Source organism: Calonectris borealis, chromosome 1, assembly GCF_964195595.1.
Source record: "Calonectris borealis chromosome 1, bCalBor7.hap1.2, whole genome shotgun sequence".
Lineage (NCBI taxonomy): Eukaryota > Metazoa > Chordata > Aves > Procellariiformes > Procellariidae > Calonectris > Calonectris borealis.
The window spans coordinates 149,352,937-149,365,836 of record NC_134312.1 but is presented as its reverse complement, the minus strand read 5'-3'; the positions used below and the strand labels follow the sequence as shown (position 1 = coordinate 149,365,836).

General features: G+C 39.7%; 1 protein-coding gene across 1 annotated transcript; it reads left to right on the top strand.

Moving 5' to 3' along the window:
* Window positions 1–1,433: 1,433 nt before the first annotated feature.
* SLC67A2 (solute carrier family 67 member 2) lies at window positions 1,434–12,141 on the top strand. Its single transcript, XM_075136075.1, has 6 exons — window positions 1,434–1,729; window positions 4,160–4,247; window positions 5,549–5,592; window positions 6,899–7,028; window positions 8,313–8,522; window positions 9,073–12,141. Exons 1-6 carry the CDS (start codon window positions 1,565–1,567, stop codon window positions 9,861–9,863), a joined length of 1,428 nt encoding a protein of 475 aa, XP_074992176.1. The 5' UTR covers window positions 1,434–1,564; the 3' UTR covers window positions 9,864–12,141.
* Window positions 12,142–12,900: the final 759 nt, after the last annotated feature.

Sequence of the window (12,900 nt, the reverse complement as noted above, 5' to 3'; positions counted from 1 at the left end):
TACCCCAGGAACAGTACCTAAACTCTTGCAACACCTTTTAATCATTCACCTCTTTAACAGTTTCCTCTGATAAATCTTCAGGCCTCTTCCATTTCTTCTACCAGAGTTAAAATGATCAAAGGTAAAATTAGTGCAATATTGAGCAGAAAATGTAGTGTCAATTCCCATGATGCTCTAATATCTCAGTATCTTGTAACCATTTTGTCCATTTCAGAGGAATTGTATGCAACTGTGATCTCCATTAATGTTATATCCAGAATTTTAAAAATCTCACTGAAAGGATTTATTATTCAAAGTGGCCTCAGAGAGCTAAATTAATAGGACGTATTGGTTAAGCCAACTATAAAATATCACAGCCACTGTGATATTAAGCAACTGAGTTATTCTGGAGACTCTAATAACATCTTTGTCCCTATGCATATGCTAGGCTAAGCTTTGCCTTGGTATCTCATAAATAAGTTGCGTATCTAGGAATATATCTTGCTTTCCAGTTTTGGGAGGTTTTTTGAGCTTAATTCTTCATAACCATAAGGAAAACCACTTTCCCTTCTCCTGAAGGCCCTCGGTGCTGTGATATTTATTTCTTCTGAAAACATGAAGACAGAACTGAAGTTATCCTATTGTCAGTTATTGATTGATCATTCTCAAACTTTATCAACTGGTGCTTTTAAAATTCAAAAATCATCATCATTTTTCAAAAGTTTCTTCTTACTGATAATTAAAAACAAGTTAAAGCATCGCCTGTTCCCTTCTGCATTTTTGGGTCTTTTTAAACTGTTTAAAACTGCAGCCCTTTCATTGATCCCCGGCCTAGCAACTATAGAAAAAATCCCCTGCCTCCAACACAAAGGTATTTTGCATGTGACAATCGCTTCCACCCGTGCATCTCAGACATTTAAGAATGCCGCTCTGCTTCTTTGGATGCAAGTACATTATAACAGCCGTCCACAATTCCAGCTATCCCTACTTTAACAGAAACGCAGCACAGCAGCGCACATGCTGAGCAGAAAGAGGGATGCCCTTCTTCCCTGGCGCAGTACCACAACCACCAGCCACGAAACACGGCAGGAAAACTTCGCCATCAGAAGCACTTGATGAAGGCACGGGGCTGAATCCCGTCAGAGGGCCCAGCAGCAGCAGCCACTTTTCCCCACGAAGGAGGCAGGCTCCGAGGCGCACAGGTTCAAAAGCCACCCGAGAGAAGGGTGCAGGGGACCCGTTACCACGCTCCCAGGGTGTGTTTCTGCCTCCAGAGCCCCTCCACCCTAGCTAGCTCTTCCTGCTTCCCCTGAGCCTCAGGCCCTGAGGTGACGGGTTGCAAAACTCCCCGCTTACATACAGGCAAGAGGCGGCAGGAAGGGCAAAGTCCTACAGGTTGGAGGGGGGAGGGGGGGAGGGATCCCGACGGCCTCGGAAACCTGCAGGGATCCTTATTCCTCCTCCTCCTCGCCTGAAAAAGAGGAAACACGAAGAATACACTCGTTAACGCAAACAAAACACCAGGCTTTGCACCCGCTCCCTGCCCCACCGCCTCCATGTTCCCGCCGCGCCACCGGCACTGCGCATGCCCAGCGCCGCCACCGCCGCGCCGCCGGCCGCTACGGGGCGCAGGCCCGCGGCCGCCGCTGGCCGGATGGAGGAGGAGGAGGATGGAGGCCGGGGAGCCGCGGGGAGCCCGGCAGCGGCGTCCGGCCGCTTCGTGCGGTGCCTTTACGCGGTGGGCTTCCTGGTAAGCGGGGAGGCGGGGTGCGGCGGCGATGGCGCCCTTCCGGCGCGGCCTGCGACGGGCGGCCGTGCCTGAGGAGGGAAGTCCTCCCCGCCCCACGCGACCCGCTGCCCGGCTCCGGGGCAGCCGTTGGAGGGGCCGTGCTGGAGGCAGAAGAGGGGGGACGGCCCCGCAGCCGGCTCCGGAGCCGTGAGGTCCCCTCAGGCTTGTCAGGAGATGCTGCAAAGCCCGAAGTCGGGCAGACAGACAGACAGACACACACACACTCACACCCCCAACCCCCCCACTTCCCTCCCCGAGTCCTTTGCCGCTGCTGGCGGCCGCCCCCGGCTCCCAGCCCGTGGCGGCCTCCCCCGTTACGCTCCAGGTAAAGCTGCTGGGTTTTGAGGTATATCACTTCGGCTGCTTTTTTGGGAGCTTGAATGTTTGTAGCCGTAGTGGTTTGTAGTGGCTCTGTTGTTTCTAACACGCAAACAGTCGTGCAGTCTAATACAAAGGTGAGATTTTTATCCGGTGAATGAAGTGGAATAGCGCAGCGCCCTTAGAGCTAAGTATTGCCTTATGCTTATCAGAGAGCTGTTCCTTGTTTCCTTGAAATAGCAGTGCTTAGTGTAAACTAAAAAAAAAAAAAAACCACCAAAAACTCCACCCCCCAAAAAAAACCTGTGCTTTTTCTAAAAAAAAAAAAAAAAACCAAAAAAACCCAAACCCCTTACTGAAAGAACATGGTGTATAGGCTTTAAAGAAGGTTTGTATTCTGTAGTGATTCATGAGTCTTGGGAAAATGTCATTTAATTAATTTGAAATTAAAAAGGATAACTTGGAAAATGAATACAAAATGAGTACAAATTTGCACTGTGAAATGTAGGTATCTTCTGTTACCCTGTTACCTCCCTTTAGGTTGGGCAGTATATATTCTGTAACCTTCCCTTAGGTTGGGCAGTATATATTATGTTACCTACCTTTAGGCTGGTTTGAGTCCTGGAGCAAATATTCCAGGAAAAGGTGCATTAGAACAAGCTTTGCTTCTTAGCTCACTTTTAAACACTGTGGTTCCACCACCCTGTAATACCTTGCTGACACCGAGCTGGAGTACGCACTGAAATCAACCAAGAAGTGAGTGCCCTTTTAGAGGGTGTAGAGCGTGGTGAAATATTGTAATAAAGAGCTGTTGCCTGGGATGCTTCCTGTAACCAAGGAAATACAGTGCAGTTATCATTTGACATAAAAAATTATAGGTGAAATAAGAAATAACTACCCATCTAGGATAGTGGTTAATGGATCTTGCGCTACCTACATGCCTATGACAAGTCCAGTACTGCCAGGGTATATCCTGAGACTTGTCCTTTTTAATGTCTCTATCGATGACCTGGACGAGGTCATTGAACCTCTCTCTCTTCAGGTTTGCAGATGACACCTGGGGTTGTGTTATTGAAGATGTTCGTAAGTCGTGTGCTCTGTTTGCTCATGCTAATGTATTTAATAATGATTCTAACTTTGTGAGTCTCAATTTCAACTATCGAAAGACACTTAATGACAGACTCTGAGAATTTACTTAGTGATACACATTGTTACAGTTATTCAGGCTTTGGGCATACTATGAAGGGCTAGTCTAGTTCAGCTCAAGCAGTCACTGATAAAAGGTGATCTTGCTCCAACAGATCCTCTGTACAGCTCTGCTCTGATATAGGACACTGTATGCTGTGCCAGATAGTAGTGCTGAAGGAGCTACTGGGTCAATGTGGTTAGCTTAACAAAAGATAAAAAATCAAAAGGAATGACTAGGAGATCCTTGTACTGTTCAGGACGGGTAGTGTCCTTCACCCTCCTCTTATAAAACATTTTTCACTTATGCTTTGCTTTTTTCTTTTTTTTTATGTTCTGTCTTTTCACTACATTTCTTAAGTTATACACAAAGGCAGTCTGTAGGTAGATTTAGATCTACCATAGCTTCTTCCCCTTTGTGGTTGAGAGTTAAAGTACTGTAGATTTTCCAAATATACTCTCTTTGGACAGGTAAAAAGTATTTTTAGGTGATTGAAATTACAGACCACTTTGAATTTAAAAGTACCAAGTACTTTTCTTGCTAAACAGATAAAGTTCAATATATATTAAAGGAATAGTTAATGTTAAATATGTATCTTCAGAATGATTGTATCTGGAGGGGGAAAGAGGATAGCCATTTTCATAGTTTTAACTCCCCTGTGAGGTAATCCTTTATCTTTCAGTTTATGTGTTTTTGTAATTTTGTACATACTGGATGCATTGTAGAGGTTATAACGTACCACATTAGCCATGACACATTTTATTTTAATCTTGTATTGATATGGAAGTAATTTACATTTTTTAAAAACATTGACTGTTATTAAGCCAGGTTGCCATCATCTTTGTAAAAGTGATCAGTTATTAAAACTTTTCCTGCCTTCTTTTCAGGATTTATTTGGTGTAAGCATGGTTGTTCCTTTAATGAACCTTCATATCAAATCTCTAGGAGCAAGTCATACAGTTGCTGGAATAATAGGTGAGTTGCAGTACTTGACTGATTTACCAAAGAATAAGGTAATATAAACTGGATTATGCCTTACTGCAAATAGGAGATTGTAACATAATTCTTCCTTGCTAGTAGCATAATAAAAAGTAAGGCCAATTTCCAAGTAAAACTGTAAGGGCAGCCATACTGCGTTAGACCCAAAGACCTGTCCAAACTTGCATACTGACAGTAGCCAAAAGCAGGTGCTTGGGAAAGAGCATTCTTGGAAAGAACAGGGAAGTCTTGCAGTGATACTTTTACAGATGCTTTTTCAGCATCCAAGAATTCACAGCTCAGCAACTTTGGGAGCCAGAGGTGTTGCTTTTAGTTTTATTGTTATTTACAGGCTTTGCAAACAGTACTTGTGCAGCTGGTTCTCCTGAGCTTTCCTAAGCCTGTGATTGCTCCCAGTTTGATTAAATTCCTTGCAGTTATCTTTTGGCAAAATATTTATCATCTTTAAGGAATGTTTACAAGTAAATTCTGAAGGTTTAGAATTTTATCTTAAAAATGAAGTGGTAAGATGAAGTTCCATGGTTCTAGAGTTCTTATTTATATCTTATGGTACTGTTTATGGTTTGTAATGATATAAGTATGATATTCTTTATAGCTCTGTGTGATTGACATGGGCTCTGTTATTGATTTTTTTATTACCTTGCTTTTTTATTTTGGGTGAAATTTAACACTTTTCATTAAATAATTCTGGTTCTGCTCTGAGTTGTCAGACTATTATTTTAAGCAGCAATTCATCAAAAACATGTTATCATTTCAACAGTCTGCTTTGATTTTTAACTTTAAAAGAAAATGGGTTTTGAGGTGTATTTTTATAAATGAAAGAGTCTGGCAGATGTTTTTCTCTGCCTCTCCTTGCTTCTTCTCTTCTGTTACTAACTGCTGCTAAACTCAGACTCCAAAATGGAAGAGTAGGGTCTGTGGTTTCTTCAGGGCTTCTGTAACACATTGAAGTGCCAAGTGGAAAGTAATTAGTGCCTCCCAGAAATGAAATTCTCTCCTGATTCTGAGAAAGCAATTATAAATGCCAATGTTTAATACATCATACAAAGCAACATCCTTCTTCATTACATAGTTGTACAAGTTTTCAGCAGAAACTATTTCCTTGGTTGTGTTATAAACTCCACCCTTGGTTTGTCCTGCTCCCTCTTCCTATTCTTCTAGTAAATTATTCCCAGAGTTTTTTTCTTGTTTCCTCATTTAAAAATTCTGTGCAGTTTTCATTTTTTAAAAAAATTCAGTTTAATTTTTAACATTGGTATTTTACTTGTTTGTTTTAGGATCTCTCTATGGTATAATGCAACTATTTTCCAGCACATTTGTGGTGAGTTCTAGCACTGCATTCCTAAGTATGTTGTTATTTCTATGGATCTTAGGGGGAAAAAAGGATGAGGTTAATAATAGTGTTTCTTGAAATTTTTAAAATGTTTATAGTATTCATATAAGCATTTTTGGTTGGTGGATCCAGTTTTTAGTGTGTGTGGAAAATGTTTGTTTCATTTATAGGGAATTATCAAATTTTTCAGACGTAAACAGAATACAGTCTTCAGACAAAAACTAGAATCCAGATTTGGGCTCAATCATACATTACCGAGCACGGCTCAGTCACACAGGGTTCTCTTCAGTGTTGGTGCTAGTGAAGCAGTTTTCTCCAATGCAGTAGCCTGTCCAAAATGCAGTCTCACGAGTCAGCTCTTCATAAGCCTGTTATCTAGAGTTTGCTTTCCCTGCTTAATGAGTAGCGCCCTGTAATTTGCCATAAGGCCTAAATTCATGCATTGTGCCTTTGAGCTTTGTTTGGTTTTGTTTTCTATGAGCTTTTGATTTTTTTACATCCTAATCTAAGCAAGAGTGCAAAGACTAAACACCAAGGCTGAACCTCTTGAATGTATGCTTTACCTGTCGATACCTTATATCCCTATATGTAGCCAGGAGCACCTTTAATATTTCCCTGGTACTTCCTAGCTTTCAAGAGAGCGGATTTTGAGCATCTCATGAAAAAAACTCTTTCAGGGTTTGTTATGCAGGCCACCTGGGATAGTTTGCTTCTAGAATCTTGTGGCATTTTCTTTGAACGGCAAGACTTATTGCCTACTTTCTTTAAAACCTTCCTGTTTGGAATCAAGCTAATTGATAAGCATGCTACATGCAAATTTACTGTTTGTCCTTCTCATAAATACTTCCTACTTGTCTGCACTCAGATGACAAACTCCTTATAGCTAAGATCATTCCTTTTAGGATGCTCAACAAGTGTCTAGTACATAGCGACCATTGTTGCAAAGAAATATTTGTGGTCGGTTATGATAACATTTTCAGAGGCCCCCTACTACTAATATTTCATGGTGTTTATTGCAGGATTGTATTTTTAAAAGAGAGAAATTATTTTAAAAAAAGCTATATGCATGACATTAAATAGAATGACAGTTTCAGCAGGTGCACTACTGGCAGGGCAGAACTCTGCTCATCACTTCCAGATTTTGAGCACTTAGGAATGTTGTGTAATAAGTTTATTAAGCTTTCCTTGCCAGTCCTTTGATCCCTTTTCTCAATTTAATTCAGAAGTACTGGTTGTTCACTGTACATAGTTAAATGTTATAAAAAGCTAAACTTTATTTCCTGCTTTATGAAAGGGCTGCTGGAGTGATATAGTAGGAAGACGGTATTCCCTGCTTTCTTGTATTCTTCTCAGTGCACTGGGTTACTTCCTTCTTGGAACATCTACCACTGTGTTCCTGTTTGCCATTTCTAGAGTCCCTGTAGGTGAGTAAACGCTTGGCATTTTGCAGTTTAAATTCCCTCTAGTCTCAGCTTGAGAATTACTACTTGAGAAAACATGGTATGTGGATGGCTACATAGCATCATCATCCAGCAGCACCAGCTGAAACCTAGTAATGGAAAAATCTCTACAAATCAAACACTGTCCTGAATTTTTTCTGAAAATAATTTGGAATGAATACTCAAAAACTGTCACAACTTTTATACCACCTTGAGTGGCTGGATTTTATGAGAATAGGAGTGCAGCAATTCCTTGAAAGAGGCTATTGTAAGGTTAGTCATAACAGGTACACAATACACCAGATCACTGCTGGAAATCTTGGCCTGCACTTGCAATGCAGAATGGAATGATATATGCATAATTGTTTTTTTCTCATGCTGAAAATATACCTCAAAGTGATACTACAAAATGTGGCTGAAATTTTAGCTCACTGCTTCAACAGAATATTTATGTTGTGCAAAAGCATGTATGTTTGCAGCGCTGAAGCTAAGTTTGTGCCTGGGTTCGTATCAGAGTTCTTGTAATAGCTGAACACCTATTGCATATATTCTGATCTAATAAGCATTGCTGTTACTATGAACACATCTACTAAAGGGCACTTCTATGACCCATAGTCTTGATTTAGGAAGATTGTTTCTTAATTTAAAGACAATTTGCTAACGGATTATTTGGTTGATATTTGATTACTCAGTAGAGGTAATACTTTTTAATGCTAACAGCACTGTGACTGTGACAGCATTGCTCTGGTCAGAGGGAAGGAGCATAAAAGATTGCATTACTAGTATTCCTGCAGTACGCTTACCCTTCTGTGCTCTTCTTTTGCCACCCACCAGTCTCCCGTATGAATTTGGTATTTTACAATCCTGGAAATCTCCATACTCAGCAAAGTTACAGAGGTACAGAGCTATATTCATAAACAGACACGCCATTCCTACTCCACCATTGCCCGCTCGCAAGTTCCTATTTTAGTGGCTGTTTTATTCGTAGCGTGCTCTAGCACTCAGCATAGTTAGTTCTTCTTTCAGCAGGGCTGCAGGAGCACTCCTTCAGCACAGTTGCATGAATAATTTTGATTCTTAAGTCCAAATCCTTGAAAGCCAGGTTGATGGTTATGGCCCAAAATGCTGCATCACTAGCATCAAAGAACTTGTGGTTTATGGCATCTTAAAAATAGATTTTGAACATTGATATCTCACATAGCTCCTGTCAGTTTTAATCTTTTGAACTGAGCAATACATGTTTATTATTTTGTTTCTATTATGTTGCAGGTATTTTCAAACACACACTCTCCATCTCTAAAGCCCTGCTTTCTGACTTGGTTTCTGAGAGAGACCGCCCTTTAGTAATGGGACGCTTCAATGCAGCCTCTAGTGTGGGCTTCATTCTGGGGCCTGTCGTTGGTGGCTACCTTACAGAGTTGGAAGATGGCTTTTATCAAACGTCTTTCTTCTGTGCCTCTATCTTCCTTCTGAATGCTGGTAAGTTGTATGTTGTATTTTGCATCTTGGGTCCCTTCGTTCCTCACTTTTGTGTTTTTATGCCATTTGTAATACCTTGAATTCATGGTGTGTTTATCACCTATGGCATACGTGTTCTGTATACCGATACTACCCTTTGAATTTGAACCTGTGTTGAAGGGTGGGAATTTTGAAACAGTTAACCTCCGGATGCTTCTCCTTTTTATTGTATATATCACTTTTACATTCAGACACAGGAATGGGAATTTTTCATGTGCCCAAAGATGAAGACTAGAAATCAGAATTTTGGCTTTAGCCTTTAGATTTGTTTATATGTTGCGAATGTGTCACCTCAGTGTTTTCCTTCCTTGCTTTCACCACATTTAAAATTGAACTGATACTGTGAATAACACTAAACTTAACCTTTGTAGTTTTTTGAAGTGAAATGATGGTCAAAGTCCTTTCTTGAATTTTGATCTTTACACTAAGTAAACTGTTACAATCAGACCAACGTCTTCCACGTAAAGTTAACGCAATTGAATGAAATCAACTAATTTCTTGACCTATGTAGGTCTTGTCTGGATGTTACCCTGGAGTGAAGAAAACGCTGGCAATAGGGAACATCGACAAGGCAACAAAGGAACAGAGAGTTTCTCAGCAAAAGCAAAGCATGACCTGCACTTGAAATCAGCAACTAATGGAGCTTTGGCAAGCGACAGTCTTTTCCAGTCTCCGTGGATCCAAGTTGCAACAGTGCTGAAGAGGATTAAAGGAATTGCGTGCTCTGATCTGTGGGATATATTTTTAGTGCGGTTGCTGATGTCTGTTGCTATACTGCTGTACTATAGTAATTTTAGTCTGGCCTTGGAGGAGAGATTTGGGGTGAAACCCTTGTTCGCTGGATACCTAATGAGCTATAGCAGTGCACTTGGAGTCCTGGCCGGTTGTCTGCTCGGACCAATAACAAGACTCTATCAGCACAACACTTACAGAATTTTGTTGCACTCCAGCACTCTTACCTGCACGTTGATTCTCCTGTATGCGTCAGCGCTGAGCATATGGATGGTCATTTTATCTTCCACATTCTTAGCCTTTTCAACAACTATAGGTCGTACTTGTATCATTGATCTGGAATTGACCATTGGTGGGAATGAGGCCAGCGGTACGCTCCTAGGTGTTGGACAGTCTGTGACATCAGTGGGACGTATAGTTGCCCCGCTCCTTTCAGGTATTGCTCAGGAGTTCAGTCCTTGTGGCCCTCCAAGTCTAGGGGTTGGACTAGCTTTAGTAGCTATTCTGATAATGAATGCAAACAAGCAAAAATACTGTAGCCATGGAAATGTTAAGTTAAAAAATCAATAGCTGCAAATTTGGATTGCATAGATGTATCTTACAGGAGAGGCAAAGTGAATCGACCTGGGGTGATGCTTACACCTGCCAGACTTGTACAGTAGTAACAGGATCTTTTAAGAGGGCACATTATGTTCATGTGGAGGCAAGTATATATAAATATTTCTGCTGCAGGGATGTTAACTCTAGAAAAATGTTATTCTAACTGGTACCACTAGAACACTTGTGAGAGGGACAGGTGTTGCTGTATTGTACTGGCTGGGATTTTTTTATGGATTTTTAACCTTTTTGGAGGGGAAAAAAAGAATGACGTGAAATACACAAATCCTGCTTGTAGCTCACATTTGAAATGGTGTTTAGATTGATAGATTGTTAAAAGACAGAAATTGATTCTTATAATTTAATCAGAGGTGAATTTTTATTATTTAATCAGAAGGAGAATTTGCAATATAGCTCGTTAGCCTTGATTTCTTATGCTGTGGTTTGCTGCCATTTGTCTGCTGTGACAGTAGCTTAATTAACAGAGTGTTTGCTTATGTGTTTTTGTTAAGCATACTTTGTCTACAAAACTTGCTGCACAGCATGATTAGGCACCTTGGGGTAGCCATCCGACCCCTGCTGATTCCTGGTCTTTCCCAGGTAACAGAATTGGGTATATGCTAACTTCATGTATTAGAAGGCCTAAAATGGATAATTTTAGAATAATACAGGGTCAGTCAGACCGAAACTGAGACTGAGTGTAAGCTTTATTGAAACTTGACCTGGTGGCTTCTATTTACTAATAACTTCTACTGAGCAACTTTGTCATAAATTATTTGTTAATATTTCCTGTGCAATTTTTCTGTCTTCATTTTAAGAATAAACTTGCTTCTTAATTTTTTTGAATGACTGTAAAGGTGTGCTTGAGCAACTAGCAGTAGTTCATGGATCTGGATTAATGCATTCTCTCTCATCTCTGGAGGCATAAGTGACATTTCAGTGACAAGAAAAAAATTGCTTATTTGTTGGTATTTTAGTCTTCATATGTCTGCCCTGCTTAACTAATGAGAGGTTACTCTCAGAGAGCTGTAGTGAGAGTTGTAGCACTCTCCTGTGCTATTTACTGTTCAAGCTCATATTCCTTGCCAGTCACCGTTTGCATTCCATTTGAAACATACGAAAAAGGTATTTTGCGCTTTTCCTAGTATCACTTGATGAAAGTACAAAGTCAATTATGTATCACTGTTGGGAGTTTCCTTTTATTAAAAACAATTTAGTTATCTCCTTGAACACATCCGTGCAAATAGCTGCTTCAGGAGAATCATAGATGGTATTTTGCATTTTTTATTTTTTTTTCTTCTTTACCTTCTCCAGTGCCTGCTATCATTTAAAACTTTGTTGAAACCTCAGTGATTCCAGTGGCAGCACTATGGGAATATGTATAGAACTCTGAGTTGTTTTAATTTTATATATTGACATAATGAGTATGTGTCTTATTACTGCTATGATTTCAGTACATCTCCTCGGAGTTCCTTATTGTGATAATCTGTGTTTCATTTCTCCCTGGGAACTTGAGGCATTTTCAAGTGTCTTATTTCCTTTGTTTCCATCTTTAAAATTTTTTTTTTTTTACCTAAAACCACCCGTCTGTAAGTCAGGGACTTCTGTTTTGCAACTATAGCAAGGGGTGAAGGAAAAGGATTAGAGAAAAAACCCTCAAAAATTAATATATATGAAAAATTCAATTGTTTTTACTATACTTGTTGGTTATATGAGGTAACATAACATTTACCCTTCTAAGTTGCTGCACTGATTAAAGCTGAATTCTGTAAACACCAGAAAATTCAATTTATACTAACATATACAGCTGCTTGAATATTGCTTTTCTGCTTACAAAAACTTCAGAACTTCACTGTTTTTGCTTATACATAAGTGAAAAATGTGTTTTCCACAATCAGTAAATAGTTTTCTTTTATTTTGAAAAATAGTTCTCTGTATACACTAAATAAAAATGAAATTAAATAATCGAATTGAGAAATCTGTGGAAAGCTATGGTCTCAGGGACATGTTGCAACTGATGTTACAGAAGAAAAGTTTTTTACTTGTAGGCCAAAATGATTTCTGAAGTACTGCAGAAACATTCCTTCTTTGTAAAGACTCAGTTACAGAAAAGTTGCCCTAATTTACTTTTTTTTTTTTAAGGAATAGAAATAAAATGAAGTGACATTCCACGTCTATCATTTTGTTGCTGGGTTTTTTTCCCCTCTTCCTCTGCTGAAACTATAGCACAAAATAAAGGTGTTCAAGTCAATATGAAGTGCAGATGTTTTATTTTTTTTTCTTCAAGCTGTTCCTTAAAATGATCATTTGAATCTGCCTACTTTTCACATAAAAGACACAGGAGCCAAGGATTCAACCAAGAAGTGGCTTGACAGTGAATGAAAAAGAGGAAATAAAAGAAAATAGGGAACTTACCAGTTTTGAGATGGAGTGCTTAAAGCTACTGTTCCTAGAGCCTGGAGACCATGTTTGGATCCCCTGTGTTGTCTCTTAGTTGCCATAACCATGCAAGTTCAGAGAGTGATGAGTAAATGACATCCCTGGAGATGAGGAGATGTGACTCCCCCTTTTAAGTTGAGGGAGGAGCAGCTTTAGCTTCAGGCTAGTGGGCTTTACTGAATTACTCAGCAGTTTCTTGAATCCAGCTGTGGTATCTGAAGACTGTAACAAAACAGATCTGAATATGGACTAAAGAAAAAAAGTTTCTACCTGCAAATCACTGCAAATTAAGATTTTTCTTTTGCTTGCTGTTACTTTAGTTTTGGGTTGGTTTTCTTGGGCTTGTAGGCAGGGTTGGGGTTTTTTTTGCTTTTTACCTTTTGAAATTTTCACTTCTTTAACAGTGACTACTTTTTCGACCTTTATGATCAGCTGATGTTGAAGAGGCTGTGTATACAATATAGTAATTTATTTCTGTAAAACAGCTGGTAGCATATGATATGCACTGACTTTGTTGCTTTTAAATGATGAAGCAAATGTAAGATTTATTCCATGTTGGTGTATACTGCAT

What these genes read in the sequence shown, in the direction of transcription:
- SLC67A2 (XM_075136075.1), top strand. Translation starts at nt 1,565, where the DNA reads ATGCCCAGCGCCGCCACCGCCGCGCCGCCGGCCGCTACGGGGCGCAGG. An exon ending in TTTACGCGGTGGGCTTCCTG is followed by an intron (nt 1,730 to 4,159) that starts GTAAGCGGGGAG and finishes CCTTCTTTTCAG; the next exon opens with GATTTATTTGGTGTAAGCAT. An exon ending in CATTTCTAGAGTCCCTGTAG is followed by an intron (nt 7,029 to 8,312) that starts GTGAGTAAACGC and finishes ATTATGTTGCAG; the next exon opens with GTATTTTCAAACACACACTC.